Here is a 25,326-nt window from a genome sequence, read left to right as displayed (position 1 = left end):
GCGATTACCATCTCTTTGGTAAACTGAAGGATCCCTTCGCGGAACGAAGTTAGAAGATGACTCCCTTGTGCACGCTGCTAAAGAGTGCCTCAGACGTGTTGGTCCAGACTTTTACCGTGCTGGTCTACAGGCCCTCGTTCCTAGGTTAAGTAAGGCAGTTTAAAGGGACGGGGATTATGTGGAAAAGTGACATTTTGTTCCTTAAGGATGCATCTACATTCTGTGAAAATAGCAAAGCTGTAGGATAAAAATATAATTTTTAAACAAACGTTATGCATTACTTTTGGAGTTACCCTAGCAATATAGGCTATAGTAAAGTTCGTAATAAAAGTGTTGACCCTTTCAGGGCAAAGAAGATCCCTTTTTAATTTCAAATTTTACTTTGATTCCATTCTTATTATGTGTTGATATGTATTTCTATGTTTTCTTGTTATGAATATTAGACGGAATTACTATGTTTGAAGTCTTGTAACAATAAATGAGAATTGCATTTGCCTTTAATAATTTTTCCACAATTCTTCTACCTCTCACGAAATCATCAATGTAATATCACAAATTACCAAGGTTATCACGAAATAACCAACCTTTTAGCGCAAGTTGTAAAAGTGGTTTTTGGCATTTGTTCAAGAACGTGTCCAATCTTTTATGTCTCCAAATATGTACAGCAAGTTATCGTCTTTAGAAAAAAAATGGGAATAAGGATATATTCACATTTGCATTTTAAATTAATATTCATGAAATTATCACGAAATTACCAAAATTTACCCTATATTACGATGCACTAGCGTCTGACTCTTTACTGTATACTCTATCAATGTATTCGCTGACAAAACTATCACTTGAAATACCTCCTCGCCGCGTCGAATATCTCACCTAAGTATTTTACTACAATGTTTCGCGGACTCTTCTCTCAGAATGCGTCTTCGCCGCACGAGTTCTATCCGATGAGTCTCTCTGCTCTCTCCTCATTACAACTAACTATCCTCAAATCGCCCCTCTACATCTAAATCACGTGACCTGTCTATGAATTCTAATTGGCTATGATGATACCAACGTCATCATAGACGCGCTCCTCGAAAATGTATGTCGAAGTGAATTCCCAACATTTACTAATGTCATTTTAATAGTTCTCAGAAACACCGAAACTCCCCCTTGTAAGACAAAGCCTCGTCGCTACTACCTTACTGACGCGTACACCAGTTCAACTGAGTCCATCTACTCACAATACAATAATACACGCATCGCTTCATCGGCGTCGGAAGTCTGACTGTCACAATAGAATTTCGCACTCTCACCCCGTTATGTATTCTTCTATCCTCGCCTAGCTGCTGAAACATCTAGCGTTCTGTAACTTTCCTTCTACTAGCCAAATCTATAATATATAATATCAATACTGTAGAACATTATATCAAGAAAAATATGCGAGCCTACAAAACTACACCTATGTATAAAAAAACAATAATCAAACAAATAATATCTAACTACCTACGTGGAACCGTCTCAAACATCATGAGTAAGCAGATGGTGCGTCGCTGGTGTAGGTAACTTTTCGAAGGTCGTCAAAGTGTCCATGATGAAAAGCGCAGTGGGGGATCGTCCCTCATCAATGATGATCGTGTTGAGATGGTGCGGCAGTGCATCATGGAGAACCGTCGCTTCACGATTACGGAGCTGAGCAGCCATTATCCGCAGATATCGCGATCCTTGTTGCATGAGATTGTCACTAAGCACCTGCTGTTCAAAAACAGAACGACAATGACTATTCATGGGGATTATTGAGAAGAACATCAATGTACTCCTGATCTCAACTAATTCTCACAAAGCACTATGTACAAAACAAAACTATCAGTTCTCAGTTAACAGTTTGTTCGCCTTGGCTAGATCTTCTAGCTCACTCAGTCAAGTTCACAGTACATCGAACCCCAGGCCTTCCAGATACAGTTCACTGCACTTAGAACCCAAGACTTCAAGATGCGGTTTCCTGCACATCGAACCCAGGACTTCCGGACGCGTTTCCTTCGTATGGACGCTACCACAGTTACTCAAGTTAATTGCACCTCGAACTCAGATCCACTGGATACGTCTCCGCTAACTAGCTCTCTCACAGCTGACAAACTGACTAAAAGTGACATACTTGAAGGATGCTGCGCTTTATTTATTAAATTACACGTTCTCGAATCTTCGGTTCGCGTGGCTTTGCGAAACTTCCAGATGTTCCCCCCTGCTCCTTCTGCTCCGCGTCACGTCGCACCATCCCTCGCACTAGATGCGCGCGCAACTTCCCCGACACGACCAGTTCTTCCAACATGGCGCCACAATACATTAACAAAAAAAAGGAACATTTGTAACATAAAATTTGATTGCTAAGGTATAACTAAGAGTTTGTCACACCTGCAACGTCATCCATTTCTCTTTATTCAATGCCAATGCCAGGCTCGTATAATCGATACAACATATCATCGATGTTTCTGCAATAACTCCTATGTAACATTTTTATCGATTATCAGATTTTTGCTCTATTAAATAACTTAAACAGTTATACAGCAAATAATAAATTCTCCTATATGAAATTAGATTTCTTTCTTTCTAAAATATAAGAATTCACAATCTGCTATGTACCACTACCATTGAATAAATTTATGCTTTTCTTTTCTACTGAAAATTGTATATTTTGCACATAGAAGTTTTTGCAGGAACAACGACGATATGAAACGAGCATATCAACACTTATGTCAGCTATAGATGCCGAATTATTTCATAATTTATTTCCTACAATTTATAATGCTAAGATGCCATAAATTATTGTATCCAACTCGTGGATAATCTTATTATGACATTCGTGAAAATTGTCGCACGAAAGATTGTGAGTGCGACAAATAGTCACTCATGCCATAATCATCAATATTATCCACTTGTTCCATAAGTAACTATTGTCAGTCTGTTATATTATATTATTATATTCTTATTATATTCAGTTATATTTTTATGGAGTTAATTTTTATGCTCTCTACATTTATTTCTTAACATTTATATTACGATGTGAACATGGACCTACTTTATTATTTATTAGTTGACTATCACAGAACAGGGATGATCTCTCCTTTGTAGGTTTAATAGGTGTGATCTGTTTATATGATATCAGGTGATTGTATATTGAGTAACAAAAGGGATGAGGATGAAAAGTGACACCATATATTTTGACTTGAATTACAGTTGATACCTACAGTAAAATCTCTCTGTCTCTCTCTCTCTCTCACTCTTCAAATAATTCGTATTAATGCTATGTATATATCAATAAATTTAAACCTTTTTATTCAGTCTTATGGCCTTCTTCCCTTGTACTTTCATACTCTAGCGCCCTGAAGTTAGTGCTTTTGAAATAACAATGATATGAAAGTAATCAATTATGTGAAATGCGAACTTTCTCAGGTTTATTTCTTCAATTCAGGCACTGCTCAATAACACAAAGATGATAGATAAGGCAGACATTACTTTGCAGTTGGGGTCCTTCATGTTATATTTCAAAGTTTCTCAATAAAATTCTTCAGATATTTTAATTCTGAAACGGAACTAACAAAGAATAATGATATTGATTCTGCCTGCAATTAAAAAACTAACAAAAATTTGATGTGACTATAACACTTTTACTACGTCTTATTCTTTTGAAAAATAAAATGGTACAGAACGACGTGTTTCAATCAATCATGGCTGCTTATCCTACAAGTATTATCACCTAGCTAGCATTTGTTCTATTTATCACTTTCTTAGCATATGTTTCTTTTTCTTTTTTTCTTTTTTTTTTTTTTTTTGCAACATTGTACTTTCAATAATTGAATCTTTTAAATTGATTCATGTTCATTCCATCATCTTTAATTAAAGCGTTTCTATCATTTATCTGGTTATATTATTTAGGTTACATCATAGGTTCTGCTGTATGAGGTTATGTGTAATCACGTATAAGAGTTTGTTTAATGTATTGTAAATTTATTCCAATTCGAAAATGTAACTTTTATTCAAAGCAACAATAATAATTACTTTCTACAATTTAATTCTGCTCCCGTCAACAATGGGATTTGCTCTCCACACAGTAACACAGTATTCGTTATTGCACTCCACAGACGACAATGACAATTTACTTGGATTATTGAGAACAACAATGAACTGTTAATTTTAACTAATGTTCACAAAGCACTAATTACAAAACAGAACTGTCAGTTTTCAGTTCACAGTTCGTTTGCCTTGGCTTGCTCTTCAAGCTCAGTCACTCGAGTTCACAGTATCTCGAACCCCAGACCTTCAGAGACAATCCTCTGAACTTCGAACTCAGGTCCCCTATCTACGGTCCACTGCACTCGAACTCAGGACTTCCGGCTCCACAGTTACGGACACAACTCATGTCGAACTTCGGTCTCAAAGCTGGCTTCACTGCTACACAAGACTGGCTGGCTTGCTGTCCACTGACTTTAACAACCCTACTGCTACTAACTTGCGTCTCTCCTTATATAACCAAACCATAGTTACGAGACAGTTCGCGGTCAGTCGACAGATGCATAGAAGATTTCCACGGATGTCAGGGTGGCATTCTCGAATATTTGTAATGACTAAGACGGTACAATCACGGCCGACTTGATGCTCGCTTCGCTTCGCTCCTCCTTTACCGGCCATGACAATTCATTTTGATCCCTGTGTTAAAGCTGTAATCGAGAATATATGAAATTCCCTCCAGATGGCACTGACTGCCAAGGTTCACTGAGGAATGTGTGTATTATATGATTATACGTAGTAATATTGTGCTGCTTTCTACTGATATGTGAGTTTATTGTGATATGATTTAAAATGACGTATTATTGTGTACAATTGTGCACTTGGAATAGAAAAAAAAGTGGAGGAACAATGTCATTCCACGAATTTCCGAGTGATAGGAAAAGATGATTATGTCTCGTGACCAGAATATTGTACGAAATGGAAATATAAAAATTGTAGATTTATCCTTCGAAGAGGTTAAAAAATTCAAATATTTTTCCTTTATTTTAGTAGGTTATTTTACAACGCTTAATTAACATCTTAGGTTATTTAGCGTCTGAATGAGATGAAGGTGATAATGGCGGTGAAATGAATCCGGGGTCCAACACCGAAAGTTACCCAGCATTCGCTCATAATGGGTTGAGGGAAAACCCGGGAGAAAACCTCAACCAGGTAACTTGCCCCGACCGGGAATCGAACCGGGGCACCTGGTTTCACGGCTAGACGCGCAAACCTTTACTCTACAGGTGTGGACAAAAATGCAAATATCTTGGAGCAACAGTAACAAATATAATCAACAATCGGGATGAAATTAAACGCAGAATATATATGGGAAATGCCTGTTATTATTCGATTGAGAAGCTTTTGCCATCTAATCTGCTGTAAAATAATCGGAAAGTTAAAATCTATAAAACATTTATATTACCGGTTGTTCTGTATTGTTGTGAAACTTGGACTCTCACTTTGAGAGAGGAACAGAGATTAAGGGTGTTTGAGAACAGGGTTCTTAGGAAATATTTGGGACCAAGAGGGATGAAATTAGAGGCGAATGGAGGAAGTTACACAACTCAGAACTGCACGAATTGTATTCTTCACTTGACATAATTAGGAACATTATATTATGTTATGTTTTTATTTTAACGACGCTCGCAACTGCAGAGGTTATATCAGCGTCGCCGGATGTGCCGGAATTTTGTCCCGCAGGAGTTCTTTTACATGCCAGTAAATCTACTGACATGAGCCTGTCGCATTTAAGCACACTTAAATGCCATCGACCGGGCCCGGGATCGAACCCGCAATCTTGGGCATAGAAGGCCAGCGCTATACCAACTCGCCAACCAGGTCGACAGGAACATTATATCGAGACGTTTGAGATGGACAGGGCATGTAGCATGCATGGGCGAATACAGAAATGCATATAGCGTTTTAGTTGGGAGGCCAGAGGGAATAAGACCTTTGGAGAGGCCGAGACGTAGATGGGAGGATAATATTAAAATGTATTTGAGGAAGGTGGGATATGGTTATAGTGACTGGGTTAATCTTGCACAGGATAGGGACCGATGGCGTGCTTATGTGAGGTCGGCAATGAATCTCCGGGTGAAAATTGCTCAACTTAATCCTGTGTTGCAAGAGAAGCAATTTGAGATAACGAAAACAACCGAAAAACTCCAACTAATAGAAAGAGATCCATTACATAAAGAACTGGAAAATGTAAGGAAAGAGGCCGATGAAGGCAGTATTCATGCAAAATTTATTCTAGATCAGCTGCTTAATCATCGAAAGAGAATACCATACAAGAATATATTAGAAAATTTGTATTCAGAAATTGAGACGTTACTGTGTAGATGCCCTCACAGTTTGAACTTTATCTTACTGTTCATTAGTATTTTCCTAGTACCCGGACACACACGTACACTTTTCCATTGAACTATTACTCAAGAAGTTAATATATTAGTTACTAGATGCCACTACCTCTACTTCTTTATTACCATTTCTTAAATATACATACTCTCAATTTCCTTCTCTTTTCTATCTACTAGGTTGTAATTTGTGCATTGTATCCATATCTAATATGTATTTTTTTTTTAACTTGTAATAATTTACCTTTTAGGAGGCGAGGAGACTTGCACCTGCGAAGTTGGTTTTCTATGGATTTAGGTTTATAGGATTTTATAACAATCGTTAATCAACTGAGCTAAATAGACAATCCACAAAGTTAATTTTCCGTCACTGTATCTCAGCAACTGTTGCCGACCAACAGAAAAAACTCTCGCTACTCTTTTTGTGTTTATCCCTATCAGCTTGGCCAATTAAATCTGAATATCTTGCATTCAATATCACCTTACACCATTTACACGGAGCTTTCGAACTATCACCGGCAACTTCTTTCACCCAATCTTACAACACATAATGTTTTTTCAAGATATCTCTAAACTTTTGTACCTACGAAATTTTACACGCTATATTTCTTCAAAATTGAATAAAGTAGAAGAATATACTGGACACTTCGGAAACAATCACATTCACAATCACACCAGTCGGTTCGAAATCTGATTTCACACTGAGCTGGAGACGTGCCTGCCAACAATGAATCTGGTTTTAAAGTTTAAGCCTATGTCTGTGTTACATAAACTATAATGTGGAATGATAAATTAAATAATATGTCATAAATTAAAATAATAATTCAGTTCATTATCTATTCTTTATGATTAAATACATCAATTTATTTACAAAAACAATGCATACATTAGATTAGGAGTTCAACGAATGCGGCATATATTAGTTGTACAACAACAATGGACGTGGTTACACCAAATCGAGGTAACATAAAACGTTGATATTTTATACTCGTACAATGAAAAACTGTGATAATAACATACTAAACTCTGGTTTATGATTAAATAACATTGTTGTCCGCAAGTAAATATAAAAATAATTATAACATCTTTACAGAAAAAAAAAAGCTTACAAATTTCGTCTCCCTCTGCCGGAATCATCAAAAAACGCCAAATAAATAGCTAGCCGCTGACGGTAAAATTCTGTAGCTGACCATAGTCCTGAAAACATCAGATTTAGCTACAAAACCGCTGACTTGGCCACACTGGTTATGAGTCGCGCACGGTGGAAGCGAGCAGGCCTGTATGGAAACCGTTAAAAATGAAACTGCCAATAGGAAAACGCATGACAACAATCACCACTTATTTTGGGCGAGTCGAATGAGGAGTACCGAAGGAGTGAACGACAGAACTTAAATAACCTTGAAACAGGAGTTAAAATTTTATCACGCACGGTCGAAAAGACAGTGCGTGATCTCTGAAGGATTGTAAAAATATCAAAATAAAAAGAGGGAAAAAATTGTGTGTGTGTGTGTGTGTGTGAGAGAGAGAGAGAGAGAGAGAGAGAGAGAGAGAGAGAGAGAGAGAGAGAGATTTGTCACGTGAACCAATTATTTAGAAACTTCCGTTGTAACTCCTCCAAAATTGCAAGGTAAATTTTCTTTTTGATCTTCAGTTATGACGCAAGAAGGAACCTTTTCATAGTAATATACATCGGCTTAAAAATTGAAATAACGGATCATCATTTTGGGAAGCAAAATTTTTTTCTAGGTGCACCTCTTTCTAGAGATCGTTTCTAATATTATGATCCATAGCCTCTCTGATGACATCCTATACGGAAGGTAGCTTTTGCTTTTTCTTTACTACAGGACTTCCATTCGTCCCATGTTGATCATCAGCATCCTTGTTCTCCACTTCCTCAGTTTCCTCCCGCCTGGGTAGGCTAAATATTCTTCCATCTCCACAACATTGTTGTAGACCAGACGTTCATCAAAAGTATCTGAGATTCGCCAGTATATAGGACAAGACGAACACTATTTATTTCTGGTACGTTCGAAGTTTACAAACTACAGACCTACTTATACCGACATTGCCACTCTTTTTCTATCTTCATAATTTGTTTCTACGACAATAAATTATTCCTAAGTTTCCGCCTTGTTACTTCGTAGTGTCACATAGATAAAGAAGACTAATTTATGAAAAAGTTACATTCAATTATTATATTCTTTCTTCGTTATAATTAATTTAATTATTCAATTAATCTATCGATAATAAAGATACATTTCGAATATATCATATTTGCAGATAACTTTCTTTTATAATTAAATTAATGAATAATTAATAAGCAAACAAACAAATAAAAATATATAATAAAGAAAGACACAAAGTAAGTAGAAAATTCATTTTATAAATTTCTTTAGAACTTACAATTAGAAAAATTAAGTTCACTGGCCATTTTGCTTTATATCCCTCCTGTTAGCTCCATTTTCATTCGTATAATCTTCATGAGCGGTGTCTTATAACGTTATGTACTCTCTTATGTCTACTAATCGCTCCATACTTGATTGCTTTTACACCAACTGTGCAGAGGAACCTGTGAGCCTCGCACAAATAGACCCAGGCCTCTGTCAGCCTTCCCTCTGTCCAACCTTCGGTGCCATATTCTATCCTACCGTTTACAGATTTCTCAGCTAGGTTTTCCACTGCTGCACTGCGCTGGGCTGTCTTCAAAATGCGGCTGGCGAAGTCCCAACAGCTCCGAGGGTACGGTGCGATCTGTTTTTGTGCCCATCCCTCCTGTAGGTTTATCAAGTCGACATTGGTTTTCACTTCTTAAGCAGTTTACGAATGCGTGCAGCTTAGCATTCTTTGGGTTTATATCGTCGAGACTAGCATAAACAGGTTACGAGTGCGTGCTGTTATATCGCATTCTCTAAACTTACGCCGTCGATAATGAAGTACATTAAAACCCCAATTATCCGAACTAATTGGGGATCGGGCAAAAATCCAAATGATTGAATATAGCTCAGGAATAATTAAGAAAAACAATGTCAGACAAAGTAAAAACCCAATTTTTATTGAAAAAAAAAACTAACTAATTACACATAGGTATTGCCTACAGCTATGTACTGTACTGTACAATTAAAATTTTACGTTAAACTAAATAAAATCTAAAAATTAAGATAGAGTATTGTATACAAACTTATTTCACAAGTTACATTGGCGAAGTGCCTGACTGATAATGGTACAAAGTGGAATAAGATGGAAAGTCCAGCTGTAATGAATGCATAAGGTACTAATTGTAGCTGCCCTTAGTGGTAATTATTTAATGTTCAAGATCCTAAGTAGATATTGGTATAATAATGAATATGGAAGGAACCTCAGCTTTCCTGATTTTGAGGGCAATGTATAAACATTAGGGATCTTAAAGATTTTCTACTTCACTATGACAGTAGAGAAATGAGAGTTATATTAGAACAACTCACCCGCCCGTTTCAAGTTTTCCATTTTAAATATTAATTTCACAGAGGAAAACTACGCGAGTTATCTTTAACTGCGCCGTATTGTTAAATATGAACCTTTCTGCATCACGTTATGTTCGTTGTTCAATCCCTTGACACAGTTCCGTCTCGACTCGCTCCGAACCGCGCCACTCTCTGTGTATGTATGTATGTATGTATGTATGTATGTATGTATGTATGTATGTATGTATGTATGTATGTATGTATGTATGTATGTATGTATGTATGTATGTATGTATGTATGTATGTATGTATGTATGTATGTCTTTGAAATTGAATTATGGTTAATTAATGACGCTCGCAACTGCCGAGTTTATATCTGCGTCGCCGGTGTGCCGGGATTTTGTCCCACAGGGGTTCTTTTACATGCCAGTAAATCTACTGACATGAGCCCCTATCATTTAAGCACAATTAAATGCCATCGAACTGGGCCGGGATCGAACCAACAACCTCGAGCACAGAAGGCCAGCGCTATACCGACTGCACTATCCAGCCCGACTGTGTGTATGTATGTATGTATGTATGTATGTATGTATGTATGTATGTATGTATGTATGTAGGGGAGAGACGGGTAGTATCGGACAGTGCGTTTCTTTCATCTACCACCATATGGTAATACCTGAATGACATGGTTACGTTTCTCTATGCGACATCACAGGAACGTAACCATGTCAATCAGGTACTATCATCGTGTGGTAGATGAAAGAAACCCGATATTACCCGATGTCCGATATTACCCGACTCTCCCTATGTATGTATGTATGTATGTGTGTATTTATATATGTATGTACGCATGCTTACTCACTGGTAACGCAAGTAAGTGATAAATAGAGCTATGAAGTTGGTATCAAAACTGTTAAGTTGTGTGAGCTTGGATTATATCTCTACCGAGAGAAAAGTAATAGAGCGTCTCTCGGTTTCAGCGGCACAGAACAACTAACATGTACAGCCGGGTGGTAACCAAGCATGTGCGCCAATCGTCCACAGGCTTAGAACAACAAAATAATATAAAAAATAATAATTTGTAATTATAAAGTTCGTAACTCCCAATCTAAAATAATTTACCCATACATATAAAATAACACAAAAAGTATACAATTATGATTACATCCTCATTATGACAAATAACAATGAACATTTTCATTTTATCAAAATAAATGCTCTTTTTAGGTTTAGGAAAAAAAACCAATAGGTCCATTTGTAACCCTAATCTGAAAATATTCGTTCTACGTCACATGATATTACTGGAGAAAATCTGAAATATGATACAATATTTATTACTATCAACAGGTGAACAACAACTTTATGAATCTAATAGTTTGTCTCGTATGTGGCACAAAATATTAAACCCATAATTGTTAAAAAAAAATCGTTTCTATTGTACTGTAATGGTAGCTAAGAAGTTCGCAGGCCTATCGTAATTCCTATGTTGAACTTCGACTATAACGCAACTGAATGCATACCAAACGAGACGTCAACATTTAACGAAGAATACTCGAGAAAAAAAATAAAATTGTTACACAATCCTGATTGCATAATTATTTAACAACAGATGAGTTTACTTTTTTGGAATCGTGCATAATATTTACATTACGTAAATAATACAATAACAACAGAATAGCTCACTTTGTTCAACAACATTTTTCAAACTATTCACGACTCTACACAGCTCCACAGAATTTCACTATTCGTTGTTTATGAACATACTGTGTTTCAACTGTAGCGAGCGGCAACAGATCAAGGCGCGGGTGATACGGGTACTCCTCGCTGTACTCAACTGCAATTACTGCTTTGGTACGAACTTCCTAGCTCTGTTGATAAGGTATTATGGCATAAGAGTGATTATGAAATACAGAAATTAACAACCACTCGTGAAACAATAATTTCATTCCAACGTATCATTCCTTAGTCTACTATTTTGTTTTACATTTTTAAGCTTTTCATTACATTCATTTGTGTAAATGGCTAACTCTTGCAGAAATTGTTAGATGTTTTCACTGAATGTAGACTTCAAAGTCTTCTACTTTATTGAAGTGGAAATGTAGTCTTCGGACAGTGAAGAATATCACTTCGAAACTGGTCAACGAGCTAATTTCCTCATATTGACACAGTAAAGAAGATATGAATTATATGAATTTGATCAGCGAAATGTATTTATTTGTCCTATTCCCTACCTCTTGGACTTAAAGTTATTCTAAACCCGTTTTTTGACCTGAATACGATTTCCAATACAAGAACTAAATCCTCACTCTTGTCGGCAGAGCGCACTTCATAACTACGTAGAATACTGGACAACACCATTTTCACTTCCAGCATGGCGAACTTCTGGCCGATGCAGTTTCTTGGGCCAGCACTGAAGGGAATATACGCGTAAGGATGTCTGTTGACTACCCTCTCCGGTAAAAAGTTGTCAGGATGAAATTGTGTGGGATTGGGGAATATATCAGGATCTCGATGTATGGCGAATATTGGTACGCATGCAGTGACACCAGCTGGAACAGTGTGGGATCCTGTAACAAGCAAGGCACGACAGTAATGAACATTTGTAATAGTGTATTAAATTTACTGAAAAAGAAGGCTTACCAAGAGATAATGGATTTTCACAGCGATTTCTACATCAGTAGAAAGCCTAGTTTTCGAGCTATGGCTGTTTTTTCTCAAAATTTTCAATCCAGAGCTATAACGGGTAATGCAAACAGTGCTATGTGTTAGACATCTTGGGCAATAAAATAACCTCATCTGCCTGCATTCCGTACGATGCTGTCAAACTCTCTTTATATAAGTAATGGGAATGACATATCAAATACATAATGTTCATGAAATTTACTACAGTATAGTCTATGAAGAAATGATAAGAAATTGCAAGCGTACTTGAAATTACACAGTGTTCTGACCACATCAGTGGAAATCATTGTAAAAATGCTGAAAATTCAGTGGAATTTTACACCACGAAAATTTAAGAAAAATAAGTTTCTCGCAGTCAGCTTTAGAGCAGTTCCGTACATCAACGTGAAAACAGAATTCTACCGGAATGACGAATTTATCAGGTTAGTTGTTACCAGCAACATTTAAACTTTTTCAAATATTTAGGAGATGACAATTGATTATGTGTTGAGAACTACAATTTTATCACACTATTTCTCTGATGCAATATAATATTCGTGCCAAGTAACAAAACACAACAGAGAACTTCGAAATGAGGTTTTTCCAAGGCCTAAAGCCATACACGTCAAGAGACTGAACAATCGGAAGTGTGTGCTTTGGAATTGTTAACACGTTCCAAGGCTTCTGTACACTCAATAGGTTCTCTCATTTTTCATTAGCCAAACAAATGACTAATTGGCTGATGATGCGCGAAGAGTCCATGCTCATTGCTCCTTTATTTTCAAATTGATAGCGACATCAGCGTACGTCATGAAGCCTGAAATAAAAACATTACAATGGGTATAAACCAATTGTGTACGTATCATGGCAAAATATAAATACGTTGAATGTGTTTATGTGTATATAAAAACTGCACTTAACACTTGTCACTGCATTATTTTTCTGTATGTCTTAACAATTTTTAAGAATTTTTATAAACACAAGACTAGAAATTAGCAGACGAAAACGAACGGCAGACATTGGGAGTAGACGAACTCCCAATGTCTGCCGTTCGTTTTCGTCTGCTAATTTCTAGTCTTGTGTTTATAAAAATTCTATCATTGAATGTTTTTTATTACCTCATTCTAAAGTTTGGAAAAAGGAGCATGTATCGGTAATTAAATGTCAACCACATGTTCATTTGCAATAATCATTATAACTCAACAATGAATTGTCACTGGAGACTTTATGGTTAACCCATAGAATATGCCATTAGGACAATATGATATAAATCGGTAATATAAAATCAATATAATGAGAATTACAGTATAGTGAAAAATCATTACTGCTGTTGGTCGCTAATCCTCCACCTTTTAGTATGCGACTGTTAGTATAAGTAGCATGAATATTTTGTTAATTGCAAGTAATGTATGACCCAGCAAAGATTACAAAAGAAAGAAAATAATTTGAAGGTTAACATAGATGAACCTAATCTAATTATTATGCAGAGCTGGTATTAAAGTATTCTACTTATATAGGCCTACGTGATTTATTTAAACTTATCTAGTAGGCTTTAACATTCCCGGTCGTTTCAGCTTTATTTTCATTAAAGCTGCTTAAAAATGAGGAACAAAATCATCATCTTTGAAATGACCAGAGCATACTGTGCTTGTATCAGACTTGAATTTATCCTGTCTTTTGGACGCAATTACCCATTTGTTTCTCATTCATACATATTAGGCATAGTAAAGAAAGACAAATTGTTGCATACCGCAACAGCACAACTTTGACCTGGCATGTCCACACCTGTGGAGTAACGGTTAGCGAGTCTAGCCGTTTTCCCTCAACCCAATATGAGCAAATGCTGGGTAACTTTCGGTGTTGGACCCCGGACTCATTTCACCGCCATTATCACCATCTCATTCAGACGCTAAATAACCTAAGCTGTTGATAAAGCGTCGTAAAATAACCTACTGAAATAAAAGAAAATTGACCTGGGATAATGCATTCAAAACAACATAAACAAAAAAAAAAACACGAGATACTGCTTTGAAGCATTTGAGCTTTGGCGCGCTACTAATGCAACCATGATAAGTTTAGAAGCCTTGATCACGTTCAACGTTATAGCTTCTGGAATTATTCTTTCTATAGCCTGTCAGTCTCGGTAACTACTCCACGAGCCTACAAGAAGAATGCTATGATCATTGATATAATGGAAAATGTAATTCTTTAAGCCGCTTGAAGAGGTGAGTTTTCATAATCTTCCCTGATTTTGAGGCCAATGTATAAACATTTGGGGTCTTAAAGATTTTCTTGTTCACGATGGCAGTAGAGATATGAACATATATGTGTCGAGCGATTATTTTGAAAAATCTTATCTCGAAGACTAGGTCTTTTCCGAATGTACAAATTTATATGGAATTCTTTATTTCGAGTGGAACTTACGGGGGAAAAATCGTTATGATAATTCATTATTACTTTTTGAGTTTTCCTTGTAAAACAAAATACGGACGGAATTATGAAGTGTATTTCAAAAAATTTTCTACTTTTAAATTCGTTGTAAAAATTGTACTGTACAATTTACAAAACATATTGTATAATAGTTTGTCGTTATTCTTAACTCAGTTGCCCCCCTCCCGCCAATAGAAATTGTAGCAGTGAATACATGTATATTTAGACTTTTTGCTTTTTATTTGACGCAAATTCATTTACTGTAATTTTTCAACACCTCTAGTAAAATGTTATTATAGTTATTAGTTGTTTAATATCGCTGTAACCACTGCTTGGTTATTTAGCATCAATAGTTTTCTTTTCCGATTACCGGTGCAGGAGAGAATTACTTCCCATTCTACTGATGCTTAACCATTTCATTACCTCAGAACAACAGTGGGATATCTTGCAAAAATCATGTTTTAAATAATGAGGATAAAATTGCAATTGAACATCGAGTACGATGTGTAAACAAAGTTTCTTGTTATTTTAGCTTCATATTAAATCAAAAGTTTGTTTACACATTGCACTCGATGTTTAATAGCAATTTTTACCCTCATTATTTAAAATATGATTTTTGCAATGTATCCCACTGTTGTTCTGAGGTAACGAATTATGGAAACGCAGAATGATTGGGCGGAAACTCCATATGTACTACGATAAAGCGTAAGTAATTACTTCGTGATTCAAGACGGCCACTTAGTCACTCGTACCTCTGTACTTGTGGTTAGACATTGCGTCTACTCTCACACAAATTGTGACACGGTACACGAGGGTAGGCCAACAAAGAGGAATACAGTAGGTAGAACTTATAATAAGAGGGTTCAATCCGGCATCAGAACTTGGATCCGGTGTGGCTTAATAGATAAAGCGGCAGCACATAAAGCAGGAAATCCGGGTTAGAGTCCCGGTCCCGGAAAAAATTTTCTCCGTTTTACCGATTCTTCATCAATAGTTTTGCCGATAGCAAGTTAGAATTGGTGAGATAAGGCCGAGGATTCTCAATGAGTTTTCCTGACTTTCACTTTAAAGTTAGGGAAAACTGTGAAGAACCGATCCAGGTCATGAGCGCAAGCGGGAACTAAACCCACGCTCCACTGTAGCTCAAGGCACACGCATGTATCGCCTGAACTACGACAGTGGGTGTTGTTATAGTTTGGATGGTCTTAGTTTTTTGAGGGCTGGATCCGGGAAAGCTCCGTACACTTAGGCACACTTTGGCTCATTACTACAATAACAACCATATTTATTTATTTATTTATTTATTCATTTACTTATGTTTATTTATTTATTTATTTATTTATTTACTTATTTAATGTGGCAGAGCTAATGCCAGTAGGCCTTCTTTTCCGCCCAGCCAGACTCTAATTCTAATTGAATAAAATTGTTTTTTTTTTTTTATTTTAGTTGGTTATTTAACGACGCTGTATCAACTACTAGGTTATTTAGCGTCGATGAGATTGATGATAGCGAGATGATATTTGGCGTCATGAGGCCGAGGATTCGCCATAGATTACCTTGCATTCACATTACGGTTGGGGAAAACCTCGGAAAAAACCCAACCACGTAATCAGCCCAAGCTGGGATCGAACTCGCGCCCGGACGCAACTTCAGACCGGCAGGCAAGCGCCTTAACCGACTGAGCCACGCCGGTGGCTGCTAACAGTAGTAATCACATTAAAATTTAGATCGTAAAACAACATGAAAGTGAACAATGAAAGTAAAAGTAAATAATGAAAGTTAGATAAGTAATGTTAGTGAGACAATAATAAACATTAGTAAGAAATAATAATAATAATAATAATAATAATAATAATAATAATGAGATAATATAAAATTTATTCTGTGATATAACTAGATTCAGTCAAAATTCTTGAAATAAAAAAGGCTAAAATTCTTGGTTAAAAAGGGATAAAAATTCTTGAGTGTAAACGAAAATTTCTTGAATAAACCTGAAATTTTCACCCTGTTTTATTAAATTATTATGTTTCTTAAGATAATTGACAATAATATATTCAAAGTTTTAATTGGACGACAATTCTAAGATATTTAGCATTATTTAACATTCAAAGTTATACACACACAACAGATCCAAGTTTGTCATTGTAAGATTTCTTCTTCTATTTATTGGCACATACGAGAACTGTGAAGGAAAAAAAAAAAAAAAAAAAAAAAAAAAAACTTTCACAGTCAACATTACAAACTGTATCCCATATAACTTGGAGTGCTCCATCCACAAAATCACTATGATCTTCACGTAACGACAGCAAACCTTCTAGAACTGAAAGTCCAGGACTATTTTTAACTACGTCCTTCAGTTCACTGTATGCATGTACTGCTATATTAGATGATAGATTCTTTAAGATCGGCACCTGATCAAAGACAGGTTTCAAACTGCTTTCAATTACAACAAACCGTTTATTATTACTATTATTATTATTATTATTATTATTATTATTATTATTATTATTATTATTATTATATTTTCCCCTGTCCGTCAGCAATTTAACACAAACTCGCAGAGTGGTATCCGAATAAGCATTCTCTTACATTCCAAGACAGATAACAACCGCTTCCTTTTTTTCTCACCGTTTGTAAGTACAGCAGTGAGCGACACAATAGTTGCTGATCATCTATTGTGAAGCAAACTATGGAAATGTGATCGGTGAATGAAACACACTAACTTAAAGACAGAATGTCTTCATTTTGTGTGTGCATGTGTACCCTTGTAAGATGTGAAATGTGTGGAAGTTTCTATTAATCCAAGAATTTTGCATTAAATAAATGCTGAATCTTATATTAGTGACATTTTGTGACAAACAAAAAGGCATATATTTTTTTATTTTATAGAGCCTAAATAAAGGATTAATATTTGAGGAGAAAAATTCGCTCCGGGGCCGGGGATCGAACTCGGGTCATTGGTTTTACGTATCAAGCGCTCTGTCCACTGAGCTACGCCGAATTCAATCCACCGCACCGGACCGAACTCTCCTTCTAGAATGTTTCCCTTTTGTGGCCTGACTCCAAGTTGGGCATACACGTTGACGTTTATATTTCAAGTCAACTGCCATTATACAAGGACCGCACTCAGCTGAGTGACTAATGGCCGGGATTCCGCAGTTAAGTGCATAGCAATCTGTACAGATATTCTGTTGGACCAATTAATAGCATCTTTAGTATATCTATACTACTAATAAATCTGTAGCCGAAATTTTTCTGGTAATTTTCGATTTTCAAAAAATAATTGGTCGTAACATACATAATTAACCACCCTGAAACCGAAAATCGCTTTTTTGAAATTTTCGTTTGTATGTCTGTCTGTCTGGATGTTTGTTACCTTTTCACGCGATAATGGCTGAACGGATTTCGATGCAAATTAGAATATAAATTAAGCTCGTTGTAACTTAGATTTTAGGCTATATGGTATTGAAAATACATTATTTAAAAGGGGGGTTATAAGGGGGCCTCAATTAAATAAATCGAAATATCTTACTTGTTATTGATTTTTGTGAAAAATGTTACATAACAAAAGTTTCTTCAAATTCATTTCCGATAAGTTTTATTCTTTGAAAAATTTTGATAGGACGTATATTTATTGAGATAAATGAGTTTTAAAATAAAATAACCTCCATCTAAGACCGAGTAATGAAATAAAAAAAAAATATTTCGTCTATAAGGGGCCTTGGACAACAACAATCTAAAGCTATGAAACATAGCCTACAAAGAATGTTTCTGTGTTTGTATGAAGTAATATCGGAAGCTAAATTAACCGATTTGTATAATTAATTATTATTTCACCATTGGAAAGTGTAGTTTCTCTAGATGGACATAATGCTATAATGTTATTACAGTAACTTTTGAGTGAATTGAGGACAGGTAAGATTATAATAGCTTCTTGTGCTCAGAAAACATAATAGGATATTCTGTGTATTCGTTTCCTGTATTTCTTAAAATAATGTTTATGTACACATTCATTCTAATCTTAGAGAATTAACGAACAACGAGAGTGTATTGATTTAGTACGCAGTCATAGTATGTTAGCATTCCATTATTTTATAGTCCGAATTTTAACTATGCTCAATTGAATCGTATTAAAATTCATATACATTAAATGCAATGCTAAAAAATTGGGTAATGAGCCAAGCCGATTATGTTGCGCTGTTGTAAAAGTTGTTCCTCCTGGGATTCAAGAGCCCCCATAACAAATAAAAAACTTACTTATCGGAGTACATACGTTATCAACACACTTTTTATATAATATAATATAATATAATATAATATAATATAATATAATATAATATAATATAATATAATATAATATAAGTTATTTAAGGTATTTGCAGGTTTCAGAACCACAGTGGGTCAAGCGCCATTTACTGAATACATAGAAAACAAGGGTTAAAATGAAGTTATTACCATAAGTCAATGGAAACATATAGCAAGTAAAATAAAGTATACACATTAAATCTAAATGATGTCAATGATCTTTAAACTATGGTTGCATGTAATACAAATTAAGAAACATGTTAAAGAAATTGTCATTGTACCAAATGAGTCCTCTCTGGATCAAAATGATCGCATTTTAATTATTTGAATACAATTTAAATTAAGTAACATATTAAACGATTTATCCTTCTATCAAACACGAATGTTCTCTGGATCAAATGTCCAATTTTAATTATGTAATTACTATATATTTATTTCTAACGGGTGCAGCGAAGCGCACGGGTACGGCTAGTTCTAAATAAAGGAGTTTAAGAGCTTATTTCAGACGCCTAAAATGCCACTTTTTAGAACCTAAAATTCCGCTCTCTAGTTATTGCATAAAAGCTTCAAAAATGCATGTAACCCAACATTGCGACATCGCATGCTACCTGCTGTCATTGATTAACAACGAATACTGCTTGTTCCTGCTAGCGGTGGAAGGCTGTGTCACAACTGGTTTGTACCTGCGATTCAAGTTGTCCGAAATTTGGTCAGGACTTAGTACAAGAGACCGAATGGCGATACGCAGGAGCATATGTATGGCATACATGACTTAATTAGCTATTACCAGGAGAGCAGGCGATACCAGTATGTGTTCCTGAAATGAGAAGTTCTATTGTAACAGTTTAAATATTTAGGCGATTGATTGTTAAGCCACGCGAAAGATATCAAAATACGGCTACATTTTCTTTGTCATATCTTAGGATCTAAAATTCAAAACTATATCACTTTTTCTTATCACATCCTCATTCTTATTTTTAAATATGTATTAGAAGTTCTAATACATTGCTTTAAATCTTGAAAAAAAAACTTAAGTTTTCATTAATAATTAATTAATTACAGTACATGTACAGTTGTCAAAAAAATATGTGGCCGCACTCGTGAAAGGCGAATATTTTCTAGTTCACTTCGGGTCACGGCATTGTTACACGATGCATGTGCTTGTGGAAGCAGTTCCAGAACTATAGAATTATTCCACATCTGTGTCTTTTAGACCAGCGGTAGTGTTAGTTTAATAATTCGAAGTTTGTGAGTTCGGGCTTTGTTCAAGATTTGATTTGATTTTAATAAATAAATAATGTTCAAATTATCATTTATATTCCATTATTATTATTTATCGTTCTTTTAGCGATATGGATAATATTTTAGGTGTACTGTAATTTGTTATATTCAGTTACCGTTCTTTAGCAATGAAAATAATATTCAAATAATCATTTGTATTTTGTAACACATCTTTACCGATATAAATTATATTCAAGTTAGCATTTGTGTTCTGTTATCGTTCTCTAGCAATGTAAATAATATTCAAGTTATCATTTCTATTCTGTTATCGTCCTTTAGCGATATAAGTAATACTCAAATTATCATTTGTTTTCTGTTTTCGTTCTTGAGTGATATAAATAATATTTAAGATATCATTTATATTCTGTTTTCGTTCTTTAGCTTTATAAATAATAATCAAGTTATTTAATTCTGTTATTGTTTTTTCGCGATGTAAATAATCTATAGTTTTTATAAGTAATTATTATAATATAAATAACCATTTTTCTTTGTAAAAGAGGTTATTTTATTGTATGATTAATTATATTGTGTACAATATTTTATATTAATTAAACAAACCGATATTTATCATTTATATTCTATTATCGTTCTTTAGCGATATAACTCACATACATTTAATATTAGGTTTGGAACAATACAGTTGCATAATACCGGTGTTCCTTTTTTTCTTTTTACATTATTACATTTAATTAAATTATTTTGAAAAAGAATAAAATGAAAAGGAGTGACGAGGAATTGAGCCTGAGACGTTGACATCTAAATTCCGACGTTCTTCGACTGAGGCATGAGGGCACAAATATAGAAACATTTGCGGAAAAATTGGCCCATCCCCATCTGCAAGATTTTCTTGTGATTTGTAGAAGCTCGTTCAAGATTTGGGGGGAAAAGGCTAATTGGGATTTCCCGGTCTGTAATCGGGTCAACAATCCTGATAGAACTAATATTTAATCCTTGCTGGAAATTTTGGAAGAAGTCCGGAGGGCCCAATTAGTCACATCCACTCTTCTCACCTCCTCGCTTGGGCCCCCTGGGATCGATAAAGATGCGAAAGAGACAGCGGTGTGCGGATAGCAAAGGAAAGTATCCACATTTATCCTTCCGAAGAAAAATTTCAAACATAAGCAGAGGAAGCTTTTAAGAGAAAAAGGAGCATCTTCTGCGGACCTCTGGAGAAAGAACTAAGGAAGAGACTAGTGAAGTGCTTTGTGTGGAGTGTGGCATTGTATGGGGAAGAAGCGTGGACATTACGACGAAATGAAGAGAAAAGGATAGAAACAATTGTAATTTGGATGTGCAGAAGAATGGAACGTGTGAAGTGGATAGACAGAATAAGAAATGAAGTTACTTCCTTACTTACATACTTACTTACAAATGGCTTTTAAGGAATCCGAAGGTTCATTGCCGCCGTCACATAAGCCCGCCATCGGTCCCTATCCCGTGCAAGATTAGTCCAGTCTGTATCATCATAGCCCACCTCCTTCAAATCCATTTTAATATTATCCTCCCATCTACGTCTTGGCCTCCCTAAATGTCTTTTTCCCTCCGGTCTCCCAACTAACACTCTATATGCATTTCTGGATTCGCCCATACGTGCTACATGCCCTGCCTATCTCATACGTCTGGATTTAATGTTCCTAATTATGTCAGGTGAAGAATACAATGCCTGCAGTTCTGCGTTGTATAACTTTCTCCATTCTCTTTTAACTTTATCCCGCTTAGCCCCAAATATTTTCCTAAGCACCTTATTCTCAAACATCCTTAACCCATGTTCCTCTCTCAGAGTGAGAGTCCAAGTTTCACAACCATAAAGAACAACCGGTAATATAACTGTTTTATAAATTCTAACTTTCAGATTTTTTGACAGCTGACTAGATGATAAAAGCTTCTCAACCAAATAATAACACGCATTTCCCATATTTATTCTGTGTTTAATTTCCTCCCGAGTGTCATTTATATTTGTTACTGTTGCTCCAAGATATTTGAATTTTTCCACCCCTTCGAAGGATAAATCTGCAATTTTCATATTTCCATTTCGTATAATATTCTGGTCACGAGACATAATCTTATACTTTGTCTTTTCGGGATTTACTTCCAAACCGATCGCTTTATTTGGTTCAAGTAAAATTTCCGTGTTTTCCCTAATCGATTGTGGATTTTCTCCTAACATATTCACGTCATCCGTATAGACAAGAAGCTGATGTAACGCGTTCAATTCCAAACCCTGCCTGTTATCCTGAACTTTCCTAATGGCATATTCTAAAGCGAAGTTAAAAAGTAAAGGTGACAGTGCATCTCCCTATTTTAGTCCGCAGTGAATTGGAAAAGCATCAGATAGAAACTGACCTATACGAACTCTGCTGTATGTTTCACTGAGACACATTTTAATTAATCGAATTAGTTTCTTGGGAATACCAAATAATAAGAATATCATATAATACTTCCCTCTTAACCGAGTCATATGCCTTTTTGAAATCTCTGAATAACTGATGAACTGTACCCTTATACTCCCATTTTTTCTCCATTATTTGTCGAATACAAAAAATCATATCTGATCAATAGTCGATCTATTACGCCTAAAACCGCACTGATGATCCCCAATAATTTCATCTACGTACGCAGTTAATCTTCTCAAAAGAATATTGGACAAAATTTTGTACGACGTCAACAAAGTGATATTCCTCGAAAGTTACCACAGTTGGTTTTGTCCCCCTTTTTAAAAATAGGTACAATTATGGACTCCTTCCATTGTTCTGGTACAATTTCCTTTTCCCAAATAGCAAGTACAAGTTTATAAATTTCGCTATATAAAGCACTTCCACCCTCTTGTATTAATTCTGCTGGAATTTGATCGATACCTGGAGACTTGTACTTTTTCAGATTTTCTATCGCAATTTCGACTTTTCAAAGCGTGGGTTCGGGTATAAATGGCTCAGCAGTTTGTATTTGAATTTCGTCCCGATCATTTCTATTTGGCCTATGTACATTTAGCAGTTGCGCAAAATAGTTTTTCCATCTGTTTAGGACTGATGGAGAGTCTGCAAGCAAGTCACCATTTCTCGTCCTTGATCACGTTTACCCTTGGCTGATATCCGTTCTTAAATTCATTTATACCCTTATATAAATCTCGAATGTTTTTATTCTTACTATTTGTTTCTACCTCATTCTGTTTTTCCTTCAAGTAACCTCTCTTTTTATTCCTAAGTGTACGACTTGCTTCCCGTCTTTCATTGAAATAATTATCTCTCTTCTCCTCAACTGGATCCTGTAAGAATTTCAATTCTGCCTGTTTCCTTCTTTCTACTGCAATGCAACAATCTTCATCAAACCACGGTTTTTTTTCTTAGTTTCATGATAACCTATGCCCTGCTCAGCTGAAATTTTGATATTATCTCGGATATTGTTCCACATGCTATTAACATCTAACTCTTCCTCAGCTTCGTCAGCAGTTGCTAAAGCAGCAAACCTATTTGAAATTTCAACCTGATAACATTGCTTACTTTCCTCGTCCATTAATTTCAAAATATTGAATCTACTAATATTAGCTTGTTGCTCCTCGCTTGGCTACTGATAGTCTTTCTCTTAATTCTCCAATTACCAAATAATGGTCAGAATTACAGTCTGCACCCCCTGAAAGTTCGAATGTCTACTATAGTAGTATGTCTTCTTTTGTCTATCAAGATGTGATCTATTTGGTTGTGTGTCAATCCATCTGGAGAAGTCCAAGTATATTTATGTATATCCTTATGGGGGAATGTTGTACTTTTGACAATTAAATTTTTCGATGTGGCAAAGTTGACTAATCTATCTCCATTGTCACTACTAGTTACGTGTAGTCTCTCTTTTCCAATAGTTGGTCTAAAAATATCCTCCTGTCCTACTTTAGCGTTGAAATCCCCCAATAAAACTTTCATGTGATATCTAGGTAACTGATCAAAAGTATGTTCCACTTCCTCATAGAAGCTATCCTTTATATGATCGTCTTTCTCTTCTGTAGCGGCGTGAGCATTTATAACTATGATGTAACACCATCTACTCTTAAGTACTAAATATGATAACCTGTCACTGATAAATTCGACCTTTTTTACTGCTGATTTTATTCTTTTATGAACAAAGAATCCTGTTCCTAATTGGTGATTATTGTTTCCTTCCCCATAATATAATAAGTAATCTCCTATTTGTGATATGCCATTCCCATCTAACCTAACCTCTTGTACTCCCACGAAGTCTATTCTATATCTAGCTAGTTCTTTTGCTACTAATGTTACCCCTCCTGTTCTATAAAGAATAGTTACGTTCCAAGTGCCAAATCTCAAAACCTTATTCCTTTGCTGTGGTCGTGCCAGAGAATCAGTCCTATTCCGAGGCTTATTGTAGGGATTCGTAACAAGCTGTGTTTGTTACGGTGATGGGTTGTTAGCCCTTCGCCCAAGCCCCAAGCTGGAGGACCACCCCTTATCGGCTGTCCACGACTGCTTATTCAATATATTCGCAGCTACCCTCCATATCTGGAGGCCGTCTCCTCTATCCGCAAACTGAGGACGCGCCATGCCGTGGTGATAGGGACCCATAATACATGGAAGAAATGAAGTTATGTTGGAAAAAGTGGGTGAAGAAAGAATGATGCTGAAACTGAGTAGAAAGAGAAAAAGGAATTGATTGGGTCACTAGTTGAGAAGAAACTGCCTACTGAAGGATGCACTGGAAGGAATGGTGAACGGGAGAAGAGTCCGGGGGGCAGAAGAGGATATCAAATAATAGACGACATTAAGATATGTCGATCATTTGCGGGGACTAAGAGGAAGGCAGAAAATGTGAAAGATTGGAGA

General features: G+C 35.8%; 1 protein-coding gene across 8 annotated transcripts in view; it reads right to left on the bottom strand.

Annotated features, from left to right (window-relative positions):
- Positions 1-9,412: 9,412 nt before the first annotated feature.
- The window catches only part of LOC138698298 (cytochrome P450 4C1-like), a 95,995-nt gene continuing 80,081 nt past the window's right edge, over positions 9,413-25,326 (bottom strand). For 7 of the 8 annotated variants that reach the window (XM_069824101.1, XM_069824103.1, XM_069824102.1 and 4 more), the window contains one exon: positions 9,413-12,390. In XM_069824101.1, coding sequence (XP_069680202.1) covers positions 12,044-12,390 — 347 coding nt within the window. In that variant the 3' untranslated portion in view covers positions 9,413-12,043. The remainder of the gene's footprint in view (positions 12,391-25,326) is intronic. The other variant, XM_069824108.1, reaches the window with a different exon arrangement.

Source organism: Periplaneta americana, chromosome 4 (genome assembly GCF_040183065.1).
Source record: "Periplaneta americana isolate PAMFEO1 chromosome 4, P.americana_PAMFEO1_priV1, whole genome shotgun sequence".
In the NCBI taxonomy this organism is placed as follows: Eukaryota; Metazoa; Arthropoda; class Insecta; order Blattodea; family Blattidae; genus Periplaneta; species Periplaneta americana.
The sequence above is the reverse complement of the archived record's forward strand: the minus strand, read 5'-3'. Positions and strand labels throughout refer to the sequence as shown.